General features: G+C 50.0%; 1 protein-coding gene across 1 annotated transcript in view; it reads right to left on the reverse strand.

Moving 5' to 3' along the window:
- Window positions 1-348: 348 nt before the first annotated feature.
- LOC119951162 (gastrula zinc finger protein XlCGF26.1-like) overlaps window positions 349-24,930 on the reverse strand; it is a gene marked incomplete at both ends in the record, with an annotated part of 38,595 nt that continues 14,013 nt past the window's right edge. The window contains 2 exons of the mRNA XM_038774190.1: window positions 349-533; window positions 21,817-21,821. Coding sequence (XP_038630118.1) covers window positions 349-533; window positions 21,817-21,821 — 190 coding nt within the window. The remainder of the gene's footprint in view (window positions 534-21,816; window positions 21,822-24,930) is intronic.

The raw sequence follows: 24,930 nt of genomic DNA on the forward strand, positions 1-24,930 counted from the left end.
GTGGGTTCGCTGATGTACAGTGAGCTGAGATGATTGTGTGAACCCATTCCCGCAGTGAGAGCACCTAAACGGTCTCTCGTCAGTGTGAACACGTTGATGGCGTGTCAGATTCCCAGAAGTTTTATAGTTATTCCCGCAGTCTGGACATTGAAACGGTCTCTCATCAGTGTGAACTCACTGGTGACTCTGCAGGAGGGATGAAATAGTAAATCCCTTCCCACACTCCGAGCACGTGAATGGTTTCTCCCTGGAGTGATCTTGCTGGTGCTTCTGCAGGGTGGATAAATCACTGAATCCCTTCCCACACTTGGAGCAGGTGAATGGCGTCTCCCCGATGTGAATTTGCTGGTGTCTCAGCAGGTGGGATGAACGAGTGAATCCCTTCCCACACTTGGAGCAGGTGAATGGTCTCTCCCCGGTGTGACTGCGTCGATGAGTTTCCAGTTTGGATGGGGAAGGGAATCCTTTCCCACAGTCCGCACATTTCCGCAGTTTCTCCTCAGTGTGACTGGATTTGTGGCCTGTGAGGTCTGCTGATAGAGCAAATCCTCGTCCACACACACAAATCAAGTACGGTTTCTCCCCACTGTCAATGCTGCTTGTTCCTTCCATGTTCAAAATCCGCTGATATTCAGGATATGATAAATTGAGCGCTCCGTCAGATCCTGATGTGATGCTTGGTTTGAGCTTCCGGATTTTGAAGCCTCCCCTTCGAACACCCTGTGAAACTGATTGAAAAACAGAAAATAGGGAATGAGAGAGAACCCACAAAAACACAAAGGCAGGTTGTGAAATTGAGCTGAATGATTCTGGTCATTTGTGGGGCCGGCACTGGGAAGAAGTGACCATGAAAACTGCTGGATTGTTATAAAAACACAACTGGTCACTTTGGGAGGAGAGAGAAAGAGGTGAAGAGGGATTTTGTCTATCGACAAGACATATTAAGCTAGTAGTTGGCAAAGCATATTGGACCTTGAGCTTCATAAATTGAAATATTGATGCTGAAACTATGCTTCTGGTGGCAAAGTGGTTAGCACTGCTGCCTCATAGCTCCAGGGTCCCGGGTTCAATTCGATCTCAGGTGACTATGTCTGGAGTTTGAAATTTCTCCCCGTGTCTGCGCGGGTTTCCTCCCACAGTCCCAAGATGTGCAGGTTAGGTGGATTGGCCATGCTAAATTGCCCCTTAGTGTCCAAAGGTTAGTTGGGGGTCACTGGGTTCCGGGGACAGGGTGGAGGTGTGGGCTTAAGTTGAAGGAGGGTGCTCTTTGCAAAGGCCAGTGCAGACCTGATGGGCTGAATGGCCTCCTTCCGCACTGTAAATTCTATGAAGCTCGGGTCACCACGCTTCAGGAAAGATGTGAAGTGGGCAGCACGTTGGTGCAGAACGTTAGCCCTGCTGCCTCACGGTGCCGAGGTCCCAGGTTCGATCCCAGCTCCGGGTCAGTCCGTGTGGAGTTTACACATTCTCCCCGTGTTTGCGTGGGTTTCGTCCCCACAACCCAAAGATGTACAGGCTAGGTGGATTGGTCAAGCTAAATTGCCCCTTAATTGGAAAAAAATGAATTGATTATAGATTATAGAGAAATACAGCACAGAACAGGCCCTTCGGCCCACGATGTTGCGCCGAACTTTTGTCCTAGGTTAATCATAGAATTTTGGACAATTTTTCATGGCCAATCCACCCAACCTGCACATCTTTGGACTGTGGGAGGAAACCGGAGCACCCGGAGGAAACACACGCAGTCACGGGGAGGATGTGCAGACTCCACACAGACAGTGACCCAAGTCGAAATCGAACTTGGGACCCTGGAGCTGTGAAGCAATTGTGCTATCCACAATGCTACCATGCTGCCCTTAAGAAGTTAACCTACACTCCATTATTCTACCCTAATCCAAGTACCTATCCAATAGCCGCTTGAAGGTCCCTAACTTTTCCGACTCAACTACTACCACAGGCAGTGCATTCCATGCCCCCACTACTCTCTGGGTAAAGAACCTACCTCTGACATCCCCTCTATATCTTCCACCATTTATCTTAAATTTATGTCCCCTTGTAATGGTGTGTTCCACCCGGGGAAAAAGTCTCTGACTGTCTACTCTATCTATTCCCCTGATCATCTTATAAACCTCTATCAAGTCGCCCCTCATCCTTCTCCGTTCTAATGAGAAAAGGCCTAGCACCCTCAACCTTTCCTCGTATGACCTACTCTCCATTCCAGGCAACATCCTGGTAAATCTCCTTTGCACCTTTTCCAAAGCTTCCACATCCTTCCTAAAATGAGGTGACCAGAACTGCACACAGTACTCCAAATGTGGCCTGACCAAGGTTTTGTACAACTGCATCATCACCTCACGGCTCTTAAATTCAATCCCTCTGCTAATGAACGCTAACACACCATAGGCCTTCTTCACAGCTCTATCCACTTGAGTGGCAACTTTCAAAGAACTATGAACATAGACCCCAAGATCTCTCTGCTCCTCCACATTGCCAAGAACCCTACCATTAACCCTGTATTCCGCATTCAGATTTGTCCTTCCAAAATGGACAACCTCACACTTGTCAGGGTTAAACTCCATCTGCCACTTCTCAGCCCAGCTCTGCATTCTATCTATGTCTCTTTGAAGCCGACAACAGCCCTCCTCACTATCCACAACTCCACCAATCTTCGTATCATCTGCAAATTTACTGACCCACCCTTCAACTCCCTCATCCAAGTCATTAATGAAAATCACAAACAGCAGAGGACCCAGAACTGATCCCTGCGGTACGCCACTGATAACTGGGCTCCAGGCTGAATATTTACCATCCACCACCACTCTCTGTCTTCTATCGGTTAGCCAGTTTGTTATCCAACTGGCTAAATTTCCCACTATCCCATGCCTCCTTACTTTCTGCATAAGCCTACCATGGGGAACCTTATCAAATGCCTTACTAAAATCCATGTACACTACATCCACTGCTTTACCTTCATCCACATGCTTGGTCACCTCCTCAAAGAATTCAATAAGACTTGTAAGGCAAGACCTACCCCTCACAAATCCGTGCTGACTATCCCTAATCAAGCAATGCCTTTCCAGATGCTCAGAAATCCTATCCCTCAGTACCCTTTCCATTACTTTGCCTACCACCGAAGTAAGACTAACTGGCCTGTAATTCCCAGGGTTATCCCTATTCCCTTTTTTGTACAGGGGCACGACATTCGCCACTCTCCAATCCTCTGGTACCACCCCTGTTGACAGCGAGGACGAAAAGATCATTGCCAACGGCTCTGCAATTTCATTTCTTGCTTCCCATAGAATCCTTGGATATATCCCGTCAGGCCCGGGGGACTTGTCTATCCTTAAGTTTTTCAAAACGCGCAACACATCTTCCTTCCTGACAAGTATCTCCTCAAGCTTATCAGTCTGCTTCACGCTGTCCTCTCCAACAATATGACCCCTCTCGTTTGTAAATACTGAAGAAAAATACTTGTTCAAGACCTCTCCTATCTCTTCAGACTCAATACACAATCTCCCGCTACTGTCCTTAATCGGACCTACCCTAATTGAGTACTCTAAAATTTAAAAAAAAGGATGTGAAGGTTCTTGGAGAAGGTGCAGAGAGGATTTACCAGAATGGTTCCAGCAAAGGAGGTTGAGGGGAGATTTGATTCAGGTACACAAGATTATGCCAGGTTTCGATCAGGTGGACAAAGAAACTCTGTTTCCATTCACTGATTGTACAAGCAGTCGGGACACAGATTTAAAGTTTTGGGTAAAACCTGGATTGAACTATATAAGGCCCTGATGGGTCTTGACAGGGTGGATGTGGAGAGGATGTTTCCTCTTGTGGGAGAATCTAGAACAAGGGGGGGTCACTGTTGCAAAATAAGGGGTCACCCATTTCAGATGGAGATGTGGATTTTTTATTCTCTTGAGGGTTGTAAGAATTTGGAACTCGCGTCCTTAAAAGGCAGTCATGATGTGGAGATGCCGGCGTTGGACTGGGGTGAGCACAATAAGAAGTCTTGCAACAACAGGTTAAAGTCCAACAGGTTTGAAACAAACCTGGTGGACTTTAAACCTGGTGTTGTAAGACTTCTTAAAAGGCAGTGGAGGCAGAGTCCTTGAATATTTTTAAGGCAGAGCTGGATAGATTCTTGATGAGCAAGGGGGTGAAAGGTTATCAGGGTCGGCAGGAATGTGGAGTTGAGGTTAGAATGAGATCAGCCGCAATCTTATTGAATGCTGATCAGGCTTGAGGGGCCAAGTGGCCTGATCCTAGTTTGTATATCAAAGAAACAGGAGCTATGAGGTGGTGTGAGATGTATGTTTTTACACAGCAAGCGGCAATGACCTGAAACTTGCAGCCTGTGAGGGAGTTTGAAAATAGACACAATGAATGATTTGATTTCAAAAGGAAATTGGATCGACATTTGAGGGAAATAAACCTGTGAGGATACAGGGAGCAGGAGAATGGGACCGACTGGATTGCTCCAGAGAGCTAGCATGCACTCATTGGGCCGAAAGCCATTCTTTGTGCCATCATGTCTCTAATTCTTTTGTGTAATCTAGTTTTGTAATTTAACCCCGGGGGGTCAGATATCACTCAGGTAAATCTGTGCTGCACTCCCTCCGAGGCCATTCTATCCTTCCTCAGGTTTGTTGCCCAGAACTGAACACAGTTCTCCAGGTTTGGTCTAACCATGGTTTGTGAATCTCGGGGCTTTTCCAGTCACACTGAGACCTGAAATCTTCCCTCACAGACAGAACAGACAAACCTTTTACCTTCCACACCCAGGTGCTGCTGAAATTCAGTTTCTAATGAATCGAGTGACTCTGTCAGATCACGATGTGACGTTTGGTTTGCGTTTCCCGTCTGTTAAACCTCCACTTCCAGTATCCTGTAAATTTACAGAAACCTCACTGTCAGTTTAGGATAGAAATTCACAACATTCTCTCCTCACCAACTTTGATTAAATGTATTCCGGGAGGTTTGATCACATGACCTGCCCCCATCCTCCAGCCATTAATCGGTCAACACATCCATCCTTGTGACACACTGCCTTCCTCTGCCAATTGGGAAGCAAAAGGACTCATTACCTCACAGGACAGTGATGGACTGTCAGCCAATCAACCTTTATCCCATTTTAAATATTTTTATATCTGCTTAAGAGAAATGTTCAAAGAAAATTACAAAAAAATCTTCTTTACTGTCTTAATGATTTCCCAGCCACACAGGCATGAATCTCACCAAGGCAGAAAGTAACATTTTGAATTCACTGGAAGTCCAGTGGTGACCATGAAACCATTGTTGATTGTTGCAAAGAGCCACCTAGTTCGCTGATGTCCTCCAGTGAAGGAAATCTTCGATCCTTACCTGGTCTGGCCTACATGTGATTCCAGATCCACAGTCAGCTGGTTCGCCCTTAAAATGCTCTCGGAGATGCACTCAGTTCAAGGGCAATTAGGGCTGGGCAGTGAATGCTGGCCCAGCCAGCGACACCCACATCCCGTGAATGAACAGAAAAGAAAATCTGCCATCCTTACCTGGTCTGGCCGACACGATTCCAAACCACAGCAATGTGGTTGATTCTTTAAATGCCCTCTGAGATGGCCGGGCAAGCCGCTCGGTTTAAGGGAAATTAGGGATGGACAATAAATGTTGGCCCAGCCAGTGACCCCCACAAATGATTAAAATCAAATCCTGGAGACTCCAGTCAGTCAATCTGGGAGAGTTGGTATCCGGTCCAGGATCGCAGCGCATGCGCCCTGTGGCACCTTGTCCTCTGTAAAGATGGCGGCCGGTAACCCGGGCCTGTCACCGCTCAGCTCTCACTCTGTTCGGTGCTGTTTAAGACGGGACCGTTACCATTTTCCTCGGGAGTTGAAGCCTCCACTGGGTATTTATGAAGCCTCCTGGCTCACTCTGCAGCTTCTATTGCTCCCCGGCCACCCACCGGCTCCAATCCTGAGAGTCGCTCAATTGTTTCTTTCCCGCTCAACGGCCGTCATCAACAACCTGCGCTGCTCCAGTGATCGCCCGAATGGCGCATGCTCCAGTCACAGCCGGACTCTGCGCTTGTGCGAGGGGCTCCTGTGATGTGGATAGACCACATTCCCAGCTGCAGTGCATGTTGGGTAATCACACCGCCATTGAAGTCGATATTACTGATAGAAATGATGCTTTGCCAACCGATTACGTTTGGTACCATTGTGCCAAGGGAACATATGTATTAAATAAATCAAAACAGCAACTAAATAATACAGGCCATCCTGTAGCCACCTGGGGTGCCCACGTCCTGATACCACAATGGATACTCGCAAAGAGTGCAGGGAAAAATGGACAGCAGTAGAAAAACAAGCAGGTGCAAGGTTTCCTGTGGATTGGAAATTGCAGAACCCAGACAGAACTGAAACTACAAGCCATTAGCATAGTAATGAGCTATCTCCGGGGACAAAAAGGAACATTGAAACAATCGGTACCAGGACAGACTTCCCGGCGCCAGTGGGAGCTAAAACAAAGACAGGCCAACGGTTACCTAGAGCCCGCCCAACGATCAAGGAACGACCCCGTTATTGGAGAGAATCGATACAAACGATTGGGACATGGTCCAATTAATTGGGACCAAGTCCAGGGTTCCGCCCCAAAGGGCACGAAACCCCTTGGGGTATAAAGCAGAGTCCCCAAGGTCAGTTCGCTCTCTTGAGAACTCTTACTTTCTCCATCTTCACCTTGGCATTTGGCTCTCAGCGACAAGAGGCCGCCAAGCACCAGCCAAGTAAGTCTAAGGTCAACGCACGCTGCGAGATAGACGCTCCTAGCTACTATTCTATACCAGTTCGAAGCCAACAGTATCAGAACCGGACAACGGCCATTGTTCCTCTGACTGAGTGGGCCACTCGAAGCTAAGTATAGACTTTTAGTCGTAGTTGTAGTTTAGTGAGTAGAGTTTGTGCATGAGTAATAATTGACTGTGTGTGTAAATAAATGTGCATTGATTTCAAACTTACTAACTGGTGTATCGAGTGATTGATCAGTATTCGGTTTTGAACCTTGTGGCGGTATCAGAAACATAGAGGACCCGGTTCGAATCCCGGCTCTGGGTCACTGTCCATGTGGAGTTTGCACATTCTCCCCGTGTCTGCGTGGGCTTCACCCCCACAACCCAAAGATGTGCAGGGTAGGTGGATTGGCCACGCTAAAATTGCCCCTTAATTGGGAAAAACAAATTGGGTACTCTAAATGTTTTTTTTTTAATTTAATAAATACATTTGGTTAATACCAGATACACTCCGTATGCTTCACCCGGTGTCTGTGTCTATGTATTTACATTGTTTATTTATCATATGTTCTAGATTTAGTTCATGCATGAACAATCTGTCTGGACTGCATGCAGAACAATACTTTTCAAGATGGCACGTGGCGTAGTGGTTAGCACTGAGACTACAGCGCTGAGGACCTGGGATCGAATCCCGGCCCTGGGTCACTGTCCATGTGGAGTTTGCACATTCTCCCCGTGTCTGCGTAAGTTTCACCCCCATAACCCAAAGTTGTGCAGGTTAGGCAGATTGGCCATGTTAAATTGTCCCTTAATTGGGAAAAAAAAATAATAATCGGGTACTCTAAATTAATATTTTTAAAAATATATACTTTACACTATACCTCACTGAGCCTTCTTCGAAATTATTCATTCATGGGAGGTGGGCGTCACTGGCTGGACCAGCATTTACTGCTCATTCCAATTGCCCTTGAACTGCGTGTCTTGTGAGGCTATTTCAGGGGCACTTACAAACCAACCACAACATTGCTGTGGATCCGGAGCCACGTGTGGGCCAGGACACGTAAGGAGAGCAGATTTCTTGAAGGACATGAGTGAAGCAGACGGGTTTTTTTACAACAATCGACAATGTCACCATTAGACTTTTAATTTGAGACTTTTATTCAATTTCAGCATCTGTCCTCGGCAGATTGGATCCCAGATCCCCACAGCATTAACCTGGGTCTCTGGGTTATTAGCCCAGTAACAATACCATTACTCCGACGTCCGTTTGCGGCTATGCGGAGCTAAGTCGCACATTCGGCAGCTCCCACTAGAATTGAACTTTCGGGCTCTTTTTAGGACCCCTAGCAGCACTTTTTCGATGATCCCCAGTGTGGGAAGGGGATAACATTATTCCCCCGGAATTGTATGGATTGGACAAGGAGTGGAGTTGTGAAAAAAATGGAGTTGGAGCAGAGACAAGTGCGAGGAAGGAAGGCTAAGATGGCGGCGGATGGAGACCAGGCAGCGTGGGAGCAGTGGTCACAGGAGCAGCAGGAGTTCCTCCAGCCCTGCTTCACGGAGCTGAAGTCAGAGCTCTTAGAACCGATGAAGGCCTCAATTGATAAGCTGCTTGAGACCCAGACGGCCCAAGGGGCGGCGATCCAGGAGGTCCGACAAAAGGTCTTGGAAAATGAGGACGAGATCTTGGGCCTGGCAGTGAAGGTGGAGACGCACAAGGCGTTCCATAAGAAATGGCAGGCGAAGCTCGAGGACCTGGAAAACTGGCGAGGAGAAAGAACCTGCGGATTCTGGGTCTCCCGGAGGGGCTGGAGGGATCAGATGTGCGTGCCTATGTGGTCACCATGCTGAATACGTTGATGGGCGCCGGGTCCTTCCAGGGGGCCCTGGAGCTGGAGGGGGCCCATTGTGTGCTGGCGAGGAGGCCCAAGCCCAGTGAGCCGTTGCGGGTGGTGCTGGTGCGGTTCCATCGGTTTGCGGACAGAGAATCTGTGTTAAGGTGGGCCAAGAAGGAGCCGAGCAGCAGGTGGGAGAACGCAGAGATCCGGATTTATCAGGACTGGATTGCGGAGGTGGCTAAGAAGAGGGGCGAGTACAACCGGGCTAAGGCGGTGCTGCACCGGAGAGGGGTGAAGTTCGGCATGTTGCAGCCGGCGCAACTGTGGGTCACCTACAGAGATCATCATCACTACTTTGAGACGCCAGAAGAGGCGTGGACCTTTAGTCAAACTGAAAAGCTGGACTCGGACTGAGGACCGTGGAAGAGCTGGGGATGGGTGGCCGGGACTGTTGTGTTGTGTTTTGGGGGGGGATTTTGTGGTTGGTTTGATCACTGTGCCTTCTTTGTCTGTCGGGCAGGCTTGTAGGGGGTTGGACAGGTAAAAGCCTGTGGGCGTTGGTGGCTAGAATTGGGGATGGGGCCCCGCGGGTGGGGTTGGGGGGGGGGGGGGGGGGGGGGAGCCGAGCCAGGGAGCCGAGCCGGAGGAATTGGGACTGGGCCTGGAAGGGAAGCTATGCCAGAGGGGGCGGGGTCGGACGGGCAGAAAGCGCGGGCTTTCTTCCCGGGCTGAGTGGAAGGGGTGGGATTGGGAGGAGGGGGTGGTGGGGGGGGGGGGGGGGGGGGGGGGGGAGTGCCCGATGATGGACAGGAGGGGGGTGGAAGGGAGATTCTTACACTGGGGGGGGGGGGGTCGATGGAATGGCGGGAGTAGCTGGGGTCAGCAGGAGTCACTGACTCACGGGGGTGCAATGGGGGGAGCAATACAGCTAGGGGGAAAGCTGGCGGTGGGGGGGACTGGGTTGCTGCTGGAATGGCCAAGGGGGAGCTGGAGTTGGTAGAGAGCGTCGGGGCGGGGGTCTGCCGCTGGGAGGAACGGGAAGTGCGGGGGGGCACAGGCACGTGGCTGGCCTATGAAGGGTTATGGCTAGTCGGCTGGGGAGGGGGGCTGGTAGCCCTCTGATCCGGCTGATAACTTGGAACGTAAGAGGCCTGAATGGGCCGGTCAAGCGGGCCCGTGTGTTCGTGCACCTGAAGGGGCTAAAGGCGGATGTGGTCATGCTTCAGGAAACGCATCTACGGGTGGCAGATCAGGTAAGGCTAAGGAAGGGGTGGATAGGAGAGGTGTTCCATTCGGAGCTGGATGTAATAAAGCGGGGGGGGGTGGCGATCTTGGTGGGGAAGCGGGTGCAGGGCCGGCTCAAGGCACCAGCAACTCGGGCAGTCGCCCGGGGCGCCATGTGCTAGGGGGCGCCAGAGACTCGGGTCCCGCGCATGCGCAGTTGGGCAGGTGCCAACAAGCGCATGCGCGGTGGCCGCCCTCCCCCAGGGCACCCCCCCCCTCGGTCCGCCCCCCGCCTCGGTCCGCCCCCCCGGCTCGGTCCGCTCCCCCCGCCCCCCCCTCGGTCCGCCCCCCCCCTCGGTCCCCCCCGTCCCCTGCCCCCCCCTCGGGCCCGGCCCCCCGCCCCCCCCCCCTCGGGTCCGACCCCCAGTCCCCCGCCCCCCCCCCCTCGGTCCCCCCCAGCCCCCCCCTCGGGTCCGCTCCCCCGCCCCCCCTGGGTCCGCCCCCCCCTCGGGTCCGCCCCCCCTCAGGTCCGCCCCCACCCGTCCCCCCCTCGGGTCCCCCCCCGCCCCGCCCCCCCCTCGGGCCCCCCCCGCTCGGTCCCCCCCAGCCCCCCCCCCCTCGGGTCCGCTCCCCCCTCGGGTCCGACCCCCCGCCCCCCGCCCCCCCCCCTCGGTCCCCCCCGCCCCCCCCTGGGTCCGCCCCCCCTCGGGTCCGCCCCCCCTCAGGTCCGCCCCCCCGTCCCCCCCTCGAGCCCCCCCCCCCCCCCCCCCAAGGGCGCCGAAGTTCAGCTTGCCCGGGGCGCCAGCAACCCTCGGGCCGGCGCTGAGCGGGTGTCATTTGAGGCGCTGAGCACCGTCGCAGACAACGGAGGTGGGTATGTGATGGTGAGTGGTAAGCTGCAGGGAGTGCGGGTGGTTTTGGTAAATGTGTATGCCCCGAATTGGGACGATGCGGGGTTCATGTGGCGCATGTTGGTTCGGATCCCGGACTTAGAGATAGGGGGCTTGATAATGGGGGGGGGGGACTTCAACACGGTGCTGGACCCGGCATTAGATCGCTCTAGGTCTGGGACGGGCAGGAGGCCGGCAGCGGCCAAGGTGCTGAGGGAGTTTATGGACCAGATGGGGGGGGTAGATCCGTGGAGGTTTGCGAGACCGGAGGCCAAGGAATTTTCATTCTTCTCCCATGTTCATAACGCCTACTCTCGGACTGACTTTTTTGTAACGAGTCAGGCGCTGATTCTGAGGGTAGAGGACACGGAGTACTCGGCGATAGTCATCTCTGACCATGCTCCACATTGGGTGGACCTCGAGCTGGGGGAGGAGAGGGACCAGCGCCCGCTGTGGCGCTTGGAGGTGGGGCTGCTGGCGGACAAAGAGGTTAGCAGGCAGGTCCGGGGGTGTACAGAGAGGTACCTGGAGACCAATGCTAACAGGGAGGTGCAAGTAGGGGTGGTTTGGGAGGCGTTGAAGGCGGTGGTCAGGGGAGAGCTGATCTCCATCAGGGCCCATAAAGAAGGGAAGGAGATGAGAGAGAGGGTGAGGCTATTGGGGGAGGTGGTTAGGATAGATAGGAGACGGCAGCACGGTGGCCTAGTGGTTAGCACAACCGCCTCACGGCGCTGAGGTCCCAGGTTCGATCCCGGCTCTGGGTCACTGTCCGTGTGGAGTTTGCACATTCTCCCCGTGTCTGCTTGGTTTCGCCCCCACAACCCAAAAATGTGCAGAGTAGGTGGATTGGCCACGCTAAATTGCCCCTTAATAGAAAAAATAATTGGGTAATCTAAATTTTAAAAAAGAAAAAAAAAGGATAGATAGGAGGTACTCAGAGGCCCCTGAGGAGGGATTACTTAAGGAGTGGCGCAGCCTCAAGGCCGAGTTTGACCTGTTGACCACCAGGATGGCGGAGGTGTAATGGAGGAAGGCGCAATGGGTGGTGTACGAGCACGGAGAGAACGCTAGCCGGATGCTGGCACACCAGCTTCGGAAGTGGGAGGCAGCGAGGGAGATCGGGGGAGTGACGGAAGGAGGGGGGAGGCATGGTGTTTAGTGCGGTGGGGATTAACCGGGTCTTCAGGGACCTCTATGAGGGACTGCATCGGTCTGAGCCCCCATTGGAGGAGGAGGGGGGGATGGGTCATTTTCTGGACCGGCTAAGGTTCCCGAGGGTGAAGGAGGGGCAGGTGGTGGGTCTGGGGGTGTCGGTTGGGTTGGAGAAACTGGTCAAGGGCCTAGGGAGCATGCAGGCGGGGAAGGCACCAGGGCCAGATGGGTTCCCGGTGGAATTCTACAAGAAATACATGGACCTGTTGGGCCCGCTACTGGTTAGGACTTTCAATGAGGCAAGGGAAGGTGGGGTCCTGTCCCTGAGATGTCTAGGGCGCTGATCTCTCTGATCTTGAAGCGGGACAAGGACCCTTTACAGTGTGGGTCGTATAGGCCGATTTCACTTCTCAATGTAGATGCGAAACTGCTGGCAAAGATATTGGCCACGAGGATCGAGGACTGTGTCCCAGGGATTATACACGAGGATCAGACGGGTTTTGTGAAAGGGAGGCAGCTGAATAACAATGTACGCAGGCTCCTAAATGTAATAATGTTGCCGGCGGTGGAGGGGGAGGCGGAGGTAGTGGTAGCTATAGACGCGGAGAAGGCCTTCGATAGGGTGGAGTGGGGATACCTGTGGGAGGTGTTGAGGAGGTTTGGGTTTGGGAAGGGGTTCATCAGCTGGGTGAGGCTGCTGTACGAGGCCCCGGTGGCGTGTGTGGCCACGAACAAGAGGTCGGAATATTTCTGGCTATACCAAGGAACGAGGCAGGGGTGCCCTTTATCCCCCCTGCTCTTTGCACTGGCGATTGAGCCCCTGGCTATGGCCTTGAAGGAGTCTAGGAATTGGGGGGGTTGGGGGAGGGGGGGGGACACTGGGTATCGTTGTATGCAGGCGATCTGTTATTGTATGTGGCGGACCCGGTGTGGGGAATGCTGGAGATGTTGAGGATCCTCAGGGAATTCGGGGATTTCTCCGGGTATAAGCTTAACATGGGGAAGAGCGAGCTGTTCGTGGTGCATCCGGGAGACCAGGAGAGGGGGATTGGTGAGCTTCCACTAAAAAGGGCAGAGAGGAGTTTTAGATACCTGGGGGTGCAGGTGGCTAGAAGCTGGAGGGCCCTGCATCAGCTCAACTTGACGAGGCTGGTGTAGCAAATGAAAGTGTTCAAAAGGTGGGATATGCTGCCGCTCTCCCTGGCGGATAGGGTACAGTCCATTAAAATGACGGTGCTCCGAGGTTTCTGGTTTTTTTCAGTGCCTCCCCATCCTAATCCTTAAGGCCTTTTTTAAGCGGGTTAACAGTATTATGGGGTTCGTGTGGGCTAAGAAGACCCCGAGGCTGAGAAGGGTGTTTTTGAAGCAGAGCAGGGACAGGGGGAGGGGGGGTTGGGGCTACCGTTGCCTGACCTCTGCGGGTATTACTGGGCTGCCAACTTGGTACACAAGTGGGTAATGGAGGGGGCGGGGACGGCTTGGAAGAGGTTGGAGATGGCGTCCTATGTGGGCATGAGCCTGGGGGCGCTAGTGACGGCACCGCTGCTGCTCCCTTGAATGAGGTACACTACGAGCCCGGTGGTGGTGACGGCAACCCTCAAAATCTGGGGGCAATGGAGACGTCACAGGGGGGAGGTGCGGGCCTCGGTGTGGTCCCTGATCAGTTTGTCCCGGGGAAAATGGATGGGGGGTTCCGGAACGGGTACAGGGTGGGTATTGGGAGGATTGTGGACCTGTTCATCGACGGGAAGTTTGCGAGCCTTAGGGAACTGGAGGAGAAATTCGGGCTCCCCCCCGGAAACATCTTCCGATATATGCAGGTTAGGGCGTTCGTTAGGCGTCAGGTGATGGAGTTCCCGCTGCTGCCGGCGGCCAGGGTTCAGGATAGGGTGCTGTCGGGGGTGTGGGTTGGAGAGGGTAGGACTTCGTTAATTTATCAGATGATACAGGAGGAGGAGGAGGCCTTGGTGGAGGAGTTAAAAGGTAAGTGGGAGGAGGAACTGGGGGAGGAGATCGATGAGGGTATGTGGGTGACTGCCTTGGGAAGAGTAAATTCTTCCTCCTCTTGCGCCAGGCTTAGCCTGAGACAATTTAAGGTACTGCACAGGGCGCATATGACCGGGGCAAAGCTGAGCCAGTTCTTTGGGAGTAAGGATAGGTGTGTGAGATGTTCGGGGGGTTCTGCAAACCATACCCACATGTTCTGGGCATGCCCACGTTAGAGGAGTTCTGGAGGGGTGTAGCGAGGATGGTGCCAAGGGTGGTGAACTCCAGGGTTAAGCCAAGCTGGGGGCTTGCAATATTTGGGGTGTCAAAGGAGCCGGGAGTGCAGGAGGCGAAAGAGGCCAGAATTCTGGCCTTTGCGTCACTGGTAGCCCGGCGGAGAATTCTGCTTCAGTGGAAGGATGCGAGGCCCCCAAGCGTGGAATCCTGCATTAGCGACATGGCAGGGTTTATTAAATTGGAGAGGATGAAATTTACCTTAAGAGGATCTGTGCAGGTGATCTTCAAGTGGTGGCAACCGCACCTAGACTTCCTGGCGGAGCGTTAGGAGATGGTCAGCAGCAGCAGCAACCCGGGGGGGTTTGTTTATCTTTGGTTGGAGATTTACTATTGTTTATTGTTTATTGTTCATTGGTTATCGTTCATTGTTTATTTGTTTATTTATTTTCGCTGTTTCACTTTTCTGTACAGGGGTGGGGGGTGGGGGGTTCTATTTTTCTTTTCGTTATTTATGATGTAAAAATTTTGAATAAAAATATTTTTTTTGAAAACAATACCATTACTCCACTGCCTGGCCCACATATTCTTGGCAGAATATGATGTCTCCTAACTTCACAAAATGACAAGCATTTTGGTTGATTGTGTTATTTTTAAAAATAAAGATGGGGGCGCAATTCTCCTCAAATGAGAAGAGTCGTAAAGGCTGCCGTGAAACTGGCCGTGTTTCACGGCAGCCTCCGCGCCCCCTCCCGGGACCTGATTTTCCCCCCCCGGGCGGGGCTAGCAGCGCGGCCCCGTGAAGCACGGCATCGCAGGCTTAGCGACCGCCGCCAAGCGTCACGGCGGCTGACGCGCACAATGACGTCAGCCGCACATGCGCGGATTGGACGGCTCCAACCCACGCATGCGCGGATGACGTCATCATGCACCCACTGCCCGCGATCGGTGCTCACCGATCGCAGGCCCATGCCACCCTTGGCGGCCGTGCCAATCGGTGCCATGGTTGTCCCCTTTGCGGCCGTTTTCACGAACGGTGAGAGCAGGTGTGTTTGCGCTCGTGAAAACGGCCGTAAAGGCCTGGGAACTCGGCCCATCGGTCTGGGGAGAATCGCTGTTCGCCGTAAAAAACGGCGAGCAGCGATTCATGTCGTGGGGCGGCCATGGGGGGGGGGAAGAATAGCGGGAGGTCGGGAAGGCCCTCCCGCTATTCTCTGACCCGTCGTGGGCAGCGGAGAATCGCGCCCTGTCTTTACAATATAATTACCTAATACACCAATTCACTAATGATAATCAATGTTCACGACTGAGTAATCATAAATGTAAGTATTGTTTTTTGTTATGAAATCAATGCATAGTTAATATAGAAAAGGTACAGAAGGTGAAATGGCTGCAGAAAGCCACGTGTTAGAGGTATAAAAGGGCTTCCTTGACCTTGTTACTAAATCTGGGATTCATGTCGCATTACATTCGGCCCCCACCAACAAGCCTGGACTTGCAGAGGCCTACCGACTGAACTGGCTTGGGACAATTCACACCTCTTTAACCTGGAGTTACCTCTCTCTCTGCATCTTTGATGATTTGATTGCCTGCAGGTGCTCGCATTCCGGGGCATCTCTGACTGTGTCTATATAAACATTTCTGGAACAAGCCTTTCCATTCACCTGAAGAAGGAGCCGTGCTCCGAAAGCTCGTGTTTGAAACAAACCTGTTGGACTTTAACCTGGTGTTGTAAGACTTCTTATTGTTACTAAAGACAGTGAATACACTATGAAAGTAACAATTTTAAAACTAAAGTGTGATTACACATGTGTACTTACAGCTTCTTACATTACAACAGTGAATATGTTTCAAAAGTACTCCATTATCTTTAAAAGATTCAGAAGGTCCAGTGGCAGTGCGAGGTTTTATAGAAATGTACATTTATTCTAATAGTCCGCAAACTAGGATATACCCCTGTCTCTGGATCTGGAAAGACTTAATTACCTGCAAATGCTCGCATTCAAAGCCTTGCTAGCATCTTTGACTTTGTCGATATATATGTTTCTAGAACATACCCCTTCATTCACCTGAGGAAGGAACTGTGCCCCGAAAGCTAGTGATTTGAAACAAACCTGTTGGACTTTAACCTGGTGTTATAAGAATTCTATCTGCAGGATGATTCTGAAGGGTTTGCTCCAACTCAGGGGGCGGGGCTGGAGGACTGACCGAGAGCGGCTGGTCCTCCAACCAATCAGAGTGAATGGGAGGCGGAGCAAAGCCGGGGCTCTCGCTCCCTCCTCATGCGCCCAGCCACCCGGGCCTGTCTCGGGGAAAAGCCCGAGCAGCTTTCATCGGTTCAACTGCCGTATCTAAGCTTCATATTCGAGGCTTGGGGCCTACACAGAGTGTTTATGAAGCCTCTCGACCCATCCTCCCGCTCCATCCCACTCTCATTCCTCACCGAGCGGGATCTGCCCAGCGGAGAATTTCCACCCGACCGCCTGAATCCTCAGCTGTCAGCCGCACTGCGCATGCTCCACCTCACGTGGGAGACACCGGGGCTCAGCCCCGCCCCTCATTCTGATTGGTTGGAGGACCAGCTGCTCCGCTCGGTGCTCCAGTCACGTCCCTTTCTTCCTATTGGTCCAGAGCTGCCGTCAATCACTCCCTGGGCACTGTGAGCTGGAGCATGCGCAGTGCCGATGCTGGACTCGGCCGGGAGGTTTCACTGAAACCCGGTGGAGGCCTCAAACCCCAATAATAAGTTTCCGGGCCCGGGTTTGCATCGAGTGGGGGGACAGCTGTGGCCTGCTCCCGGTGACAGGCCTGAGTTAACGGCCGCCGTCTTTATAGAGGCTGCAAACCCGCAGGGGGCAAAACATCAGAGATAGGGTTTGTTGTGAAACCAATGGGATATTGTAAAATAGGAGGTCAGGGTTACAGTCAACAACAACAACTTCTATTTATATAACACCTTTAACATCATAAATCATCCCAGTCAACTTCACGAGAATATTATAAAACAAAGTGAGACACCCAGACACAAAAGGAGATATTAGGGCAGGTGACCAAAGCTTGGTCAAAGAGGTGAGTTTTAAAGAGTCTGAAAGGCGGTAAGTGAGGTGGAGACAGGGAGGTTTAGGGAGGGAATTCAGTGCTTGGGGCCGAGGGAACTTAAAACCATGGCGGAATAATTAGAATCGGGGGTGTACAAGAGTCCAGGATCAGAGCTGTGCAGATATCTCAGGGGGTTGTGGGGCTGGAGAAGATGACAGAGACACAGGGAGAGACGAGGCCATGGAGGGATTTGAAAACAAGGGTGAGAATTGACTGGGATCGAATGCAAGTCTCGGAGCACAGGGATCATAGGGGAAAGGAACTTGCTGTGAATTAAGACATGGGTAGCAGACATTTGGATGGCTTTAAGTTTCCAGAGGTAGAATGTGGGAGAGCAGCCAGGTGTGTAATGGAATTGTCGAATCGGGAGGTGACAAAGGCATGACCGAGGTTTCAGCCCTAGGCGCACAGACACAGGAGAGGCCGGATAATGTAACGTAGGTGGAAACGGGCAGTCTTAGTGATAGCACAGACATGAGTCCAAAGATGTGCAGGTTAGGTGGATTGGCCAAGTTCCGCACGCATGGGTACAGCCTCAACCGGGACCTTGGATTCATGTCGCATTACATTCACCCCCCACCATCTGGCCTGGGCTTGTGAAATCCTACCAACTGTGCTGGCTTGAGACAATTCACATCTCTTTAACCTGTGATTATCCCTCTCTCCAGTTGCACCATCTGGACCTGTAAAGATTTAATTACCTGCAAAGTCTCGCATTCAAAGTATCATCTTGCATCATTGAATTTGTCTGTATATGTGGTTGTGGAACCCACCTCTTCATTCACCTGAGGAAGGAGCTGTGCTCCGAAAGCTAGTGATTTGACACAAACCAATTGGACTTTAACCTGGTGTTGTCAGACTTCCTATGCCCACCCCAGTCCAATGCCGGCATCTCCACATCTAGACCAGTAAAGCAGAGAACCAGGCTGAAGCTCTAGGGATCGGGGTTCCACACGGCAGATTCACTCAGCGACCCAATTCAAGGGCAATTCGGGATGGGTGTAAATGGATAATGAAAATGTCAATCATGTAACTTTTCCACACACGGAAATGACTGGGGTTTGATAATGTTTCTGTGCGGTTTTAAACCGAGGATCTTTGAGCAAACATGATCATCACTACACTACAGAAACAGGGAACAGCGCTTAGCGCACTGACCGAGAACAGTAAACTGTGCGGCCTTATTGCACTGAAGAACCTTCTGTTGTGGGAGTACAATTTGACTGAAACTTAGGCAATTGGCGGAGAAATTGATCTGACATTGGAATCATAAAATGCCACAGCACATTAGAAAACCATTCACAACTAACACGTGTGAACTCTGACTGCGATTCCTGCCATTCACCATCAGAGTATTTTGCAGGGTATCATTTGGAACGTTGCGGGTATAAGGTAATGCATTTGTTTAACTATTGAACAAAAAATAACAATGATGCAACTTATCTGCAAATTTAGATGAGTAACGTCAATAATGTTTCTAGTAATAATAATATGGGACATTTGGTGTGTGAAGGGAACGTGATAACCAGTACACTGAAAAAACAGCTGATTGGCAATGAGCCCACTGGACTGGTGTTTGGAAAATCTGTTGTGTTATCTGTAAAAATGATAAAAGTCGAATAAAAATATAGATTGATAAAGAGCAAATCAATTAGTCTCAATGTCCTTCTCTCTTTCTGTGATCTTGAAATTTCTCTATTCCAATTATTCTTCCAATTTGTTTTTGAAAAAGGAATTTCTGCAGAATCCTTGCTCAGTTTGATTTAATGACAACGTTCCCCTGGTCCAATGACCAGAAGATTTGGACATGAAGATGGTGTAGTTTACGATATAAACATTATGTAATCATGCAATTGGTTTCATATTGAATTTACAAAAGTGTATTTTTCTGCCGAAGCATCTTGTCATTATTTCTTAGTTGATAACAGAATCTAATTACACTTGATCTACATCCTATTTACAGAGTGTGTCTATTAGAGAGGGGTTTGTAAAGCTTAACAAAGCTGAAGTTGTTTACTTTATTAGATTTCAAATGAATTATGAAATGTCTGTCGAACAAATATTTCCTCTCATTCATCAATAACATCATTCTTACGTTCCTTCGAAAAACATCAAACAATTTTACTCAGTATTTGTTGCATTACTCAAAACTTGATATTATTTGATATTTATGTCCTCATCTGAAATTGAGACTCTCTGAAATATACACATTGAATTGCAAACATGACTGACAAAGAAAATAAATCGAGTCACTGCGTAATATAAGTTCTGTTGAGTTAATTTGAGATTGGCCATGTCAGTTTTTAAACACAGTCAAATATCTTCACAGGTAGGAGATTAAAGAATGATTAGTTTATAATATTTGACCCTCTTTGTTCTGGGTATGAAACATGCTGGAGCCTAACTCCCGTTTGTGTATGTGAAAGGAGGGGTGACAGCAAATCCGCACTGAGCCTGAATTTCCTCATCCCCTGAGAGGCTTTTCCTGTTTCTCTGCCACAAAGCCCGATTTTCAAAAAGGTGTTTCAGTTAAATCTTTGCTAAATCTAATTCAGTTAGAGTATCATTTGTCTCTGTCTGTATGAGCACACATTACCATTAAATGTGTTTCATATGGTGATTAAAAATGTTAATCTACACCCGTAAATCCATTAAATTCTGTTGTGGACTGAACAAACTGAGAATATCCAAACTGTGTCAAAATGGGATCATCTTTTTCTGATCTTTGCTTCTTCAATATTCACTACCTCCGACTTCTCTGAATGAAGTTTGAGGCCGAGGAGGCCAAATATGTATCTAATACATGGGATTCAGATGACATGCAGAAACAAACGCATGTTATCCAAACTTCCCTCAAACTAAGCGAGAAGCATTCGATGTTCCTGCCCAGTTTTGAATGGAAGACCTTTCGCGAGTTAGATGACCATGGTAACCACTACACCACAGAAACAGGCAGCAGCGGAGCAGCCAATGGACCTGTGCTATGTTCAACTGTAGTGTCTTGCTGCAGCTTCTGATGGTTAGGCTGAGAGGCCATGTCACTTATTACTCTCCTCTACCTTCCCCACATGTTTATTTATAGTAACTTATTTTAATTTCTGTTCATCGATCTGTTTTTCCCCCACCATTGTCCCCTCTCTGACAATCTTCCCCCTGTCCCTAGACTTCCTTTCACTCACTGCTTACTATTCTGCCGTTAAGATTCTGATCTCTTAATGTGCCACTATCAGCACTGTTCTTAGCCTGCATTACCCCCATTTACATTCCCTTTTTCTTTCCGGCCAAGTCATTTTAGTCATTCTCCACCTATCGCTGGCCCTCTACCCAGCCCCACATCTCCACGAACCCCCTGCCCTCCCACCCCATCCACTGTCCACCCACAATAGTCTAAATCTGACCCTATTTGCAGTTCTCCAGCTTTGACAAAGAGTCACCCAGACTCAAAACGTCAGCTGCCATCTCTCTCCACAGAGGCTGTCAGACCTGCTGAGATTGTCCAGTATTTTCTGTTTTTGTTTCCCGTTGAAGCATCCGCCGTAAGTTGCTTTTATCTCACAATTGGACATGATTGAGACAGTTATTATGTTCATGTGCATCTGTAAACACATTAAATTCTGTTGTGGTTGAACAAACTGCTAATATCGAAACTGTATCAAAGCAGAAAATTATTTATCATCTCACTGCTTCTTGGAAATGCAGCACTTCAGACTTTGCTGAATCAATTTTTGTAGCTGATTTGAGACCAGATCTCCTATTCCTCTCACATACGAGATTCAGGTAATATTCAGGGACAAACGGATGTTGTGGAAAGTTTTCCTCAGACTAAATGAGAAGCGTTTAATGCTTCTGCCAGTTTCAAACCGGGGACCTTTCATGTGTTAGGTGACTGTGATAACCCCTACTCTACACAGCTGGCAGCACAGAACCCAATGGACTTGTGCAACGTTCAACTGCACAGTCTTGCTGCAGCTTTTAATGGGCAGCACATGTGGCTAGCACTGTGGCTTCACAGACCCAGGCTCGATTCCCTGCTGGGTCAGTCTGTGCGGAGTTTGCACGCTCTCCCCGTGTCTGCGTGGGTTTTTTCTGGGTGCTCCGGTTTCCGCCCACAGTCCAAAGATGTGCAGGTTAGGTGGACTGGCCATGCTAAATTGCCCTTAATGTCCACAAAGGTTAGGAGGGTTTATTGGGTTATGGGATAGGGTGGAAGTGAGGGCTGAAGTGGGTCGGTGCAGACTCGATGGTCCAAATGGCCTCCTTCTGCACAGTATGCTCTAATGGTTCAGCTGAGAAGCCGTGTCACTGATTACATGAAGACAGCTGCTTCTTTAAAACAGATGTCTTAACTTGTAAGACCGGAAGATATAAAACTGATATTGAACTTAAGCATTTGTTCAGCAAACATCTAACGGAACAATGCTCTCTGTTCAATCATTAATGCATCATTCTTATCTTCCAATTTTATCCCCCAATTTTACTCAATATTTGTTTCATTACTCAATATTGAACCTGTTGCTTGTTCTGGGTGAGTGTGCTTTACACTCAATTTGGCTGTTTTATTCCTTAGCTCTAGAGTCGCCAGGTATCCTTATGATATCGCCACAAGATTCAAGTTCAAGTTCAGAACAATAACTCAATACACCAGTTAGTAAGTTCAAACAAGACACGATTATTCTAATAGTTATCTACTACTTATGCATATAAAACTAAAAGACTAGGCTATTCCTACCACTAACAGGCCAATACTTATCTGGAATAAGGGAACTGCCGGATCAGGGAACAATGGCCTCTTGCTTTGTCCTGGATCCGCAGGCTTCCAGTTGGTGTGGACTAAAGGGGTCAGGAGTGTCTACTCTCGTAGCGTGCGTTGTATGACACTTACTTGATGGCGGCTGCTGACCAGGCCTCTCCTTCTCAAGGTCTTCTGCTGCAAAGGTGTTCTGCTGGGAGGGCCGGCTGGTCAAGAAGAAAGAATCAGTCCTGGGACCTGACTTTTATAGGTCCCAGGGGCTTCGCGTCCTTCTGGGCGGACCCTTTCTAAACCTGCAATCGATTGGGTCTCTTCCCAATCGATTGATTTGAATTTCCCCAATAATGGGGCTGTCCCTCGATCACCGGGCAGTTCCTTCCACCTTATTGGTGTCCTTTGTCTCAGACTCCACTGGCGCCGGGATGTCTGACCTTCTATAGAATGTAGCGATTGCAGTTAACTGTTGTGTCCATTGTGCCTGGGAATCACCGTGAATCGCTCACTTACTATGCGCAGCTCGTTAGTTACAATTCTGTCTGGTTTCTGTAGCAGCTAGAATACAGGGGATTCTGCAAACTGCTTGTTTCTTTGCCAATGTCCATTATTCCCTGTAACCTTTGCGTTCTTCCATTTTGTGTGAGGAAGTGGCCAACCCAGGTGGCTACACTCCCTCCTTGTGATCCTAACGCAAAAGCGTGAAGGATCACCTAAGTACGGTGTCTGTGTTCCCTGACCTCAGCGAGTTCCATGGCCTCTGCACTTTCCTAACTATGCAGAAACTTTTTACCTACAATCTTTCTTACACTCACTTACATTCAATCATTCTAAACTACCTATCAATACAAACTTACAGCAGCATTCATGGCACATTTCTCTGACTCGGCAGTTGAGCTCAGAGGTCCAAAACATTAAAAAACATTCTTTTATTTACATGGCATGGCAAAACGAAAAGAAAATCCTTTATTCGCATTGCGAGTGTTTCGGGGGCCTGGGGATATCCGAAGATAGGGGATCTGATCCTATATACCGGGTACGAGAGCGGTAGGCTCTCCTACGCCATTTCCTCATCCTAACAGTCTGTACTATGATACAGACAATCGCTAGTGCCAAAAGCGATTCTATCACATAAGACAAGGAGTACCAAGTCATGAATCTGGTACACCAGGTCGGGGTAGTGTTACGGGTTACTTGGCTCTGGGTAAACTGTTGTAGGGAAGCATTTACAGCTGGTGTAGTGGGGGAAAGGGGGCTCGCGTTCGCGCGCAAAAATACAAAAATAACAACTAAAAACATATAGGTCTTCATCGCGGTCTTCTTTTTTCTCTTCCTTCTGTCCTCTTTTCTTGTTGATCTTGCTCTGATCCTGCTTTGGTCCCTCCTCTGAATGTCCGAAAGCTATGGGATCAAGCATAGTGTCCGTTAGTGATCCGTTTAACATCTTGAATTTTAGTATGTCTGTCCTCTTGTGCCAAATTTCCCTTTATGATTGGTCAAGTCACTCCCTGTGACTCCCCTCATTTTTTATTTATCAAAACAAATTTAGGACCAGACATACACTTCACTACTGTGTCACGGCGAGCCGTCTTGCAGGTTTTGCAATTTACCATCCCAATGTTCCTGGATGTAAATAGCATGTGGAATGGCAACCAAAGGGCTACCTAAAACAAAGGAAACAAAACCAAACTTTTTAGAAATTAGACTTTCGAATGAGTTGCGTATGGGCCGCGACGGGTAAGAGTTGGGTGGAATCCTCGGGTAGGGTGTGCTGTGCTGTACCCGAGCTTAGTTGACCAGTGGGGTGGTCCTCAGACAGGGCGGGTCCTCAATGCCGTTTCTCCACTGCCTGAGCGACCTGAAACGAACGGGCAAGAATGTAGTCATCATGGGGGTTGCCTCTTCTGTCCTCCAAACAGAAGAGCAGTTATGAAACTGGAGCTAGGGAGCTCCCAGTGGATTCAAGGGAGAAGCCTTTAGCTGGGCTTCAGACATTTCAGATGCTTGGTGTCTTGCAAGTTCTCAAAGGTATCTGCTGATAAGACTTCCGTCGAATCAGAAGGGCAGTTATGAAATGGTCTCGGGAACAAAACATCTTCACTACAGAAGAACAGTGACGAAATGTGAGATGGTCACAAACTTTTCAGCTGAAAGTCTTGTGGCCAATCCTCCTAGTCGTTCTGAACTGAGCCAAAGACAAACATGAAACAAACAAACATGAAAGAAACATACTGCGGGTTCCATCAGAAAAGGACACCGTTTATCTCTCAAGCGGTTCCTCTTTTTACATCATCTGGACACCTCAATTCCCTTCATTCTCTGCAAACAGGGTCGCAAAGGGGTTGCCATGTCGGGAGTCAGACTTAAAGTCATCCTCTTCTCCCGGATCCCATACCCTTGTATGGATCAGGCATGCTTTGAGTGAGTTGTGTGACCGAGGGTCTCTCTCGTCATTCCGGACGAGCCTGTAAGAGTTATCTCGGTGCCAAATGGTCGTGTCCAAATTTGTGTGAACGTTATCGGGGTCGTCATAGTTGGGCGGTGGGTCTGGGTGTGGGTCTGGTGTCTTAATGTAAGTGATCTCCAAATCACTGTATTCGGGGTCGTAGTTGGTGTGTGTGGGTCTGGTGTATCAGGGCAGTAGAGAGGCGTGCTGTGGCTGTCGTCAAAGTCACAGTCGCTGTCTCTGCTGTGGCAGCTTGTGGGCGATTCGGGGCGTGGTCTGAAGTCAATGGGCGGAGTCGAGGTCGAGTCCAATGAGGAACTGGTCTGTGAGGGGGAGCGTGGAAATGCGTCTCTTGTGGGCGGGGCGTGGTGTTCTGCTGCGTCTAGCAGGACATGGTGTGTGCGGTTGGACTGTGTTCCAAATGCCTTTAACTGGTTGATATGGAACCAGGCAGTCTTCCCGTTGGGGTACTTTATCTTATATACTGAAGGGCTGATTTTGTCCGCAATTGAGTACGGACCTGAAAATTGTGGGGCCAAAAACGTGCTGGG

Source organism: Scyliorhinus canicula, chromosome 17 (assembly GCF_902713615.1).
Source record: "Scyliorhinus canicula chromosome 17, sScyCan1.1, whole genome shotgun sequence".
Lineage (NCBI taxonomy): Eukaryota > Metazoa > Chordata > Chondrichthyes > Carcharhiniformes > Scyliorhinidae > Scyliorhinus > Scyliorhinus canicula.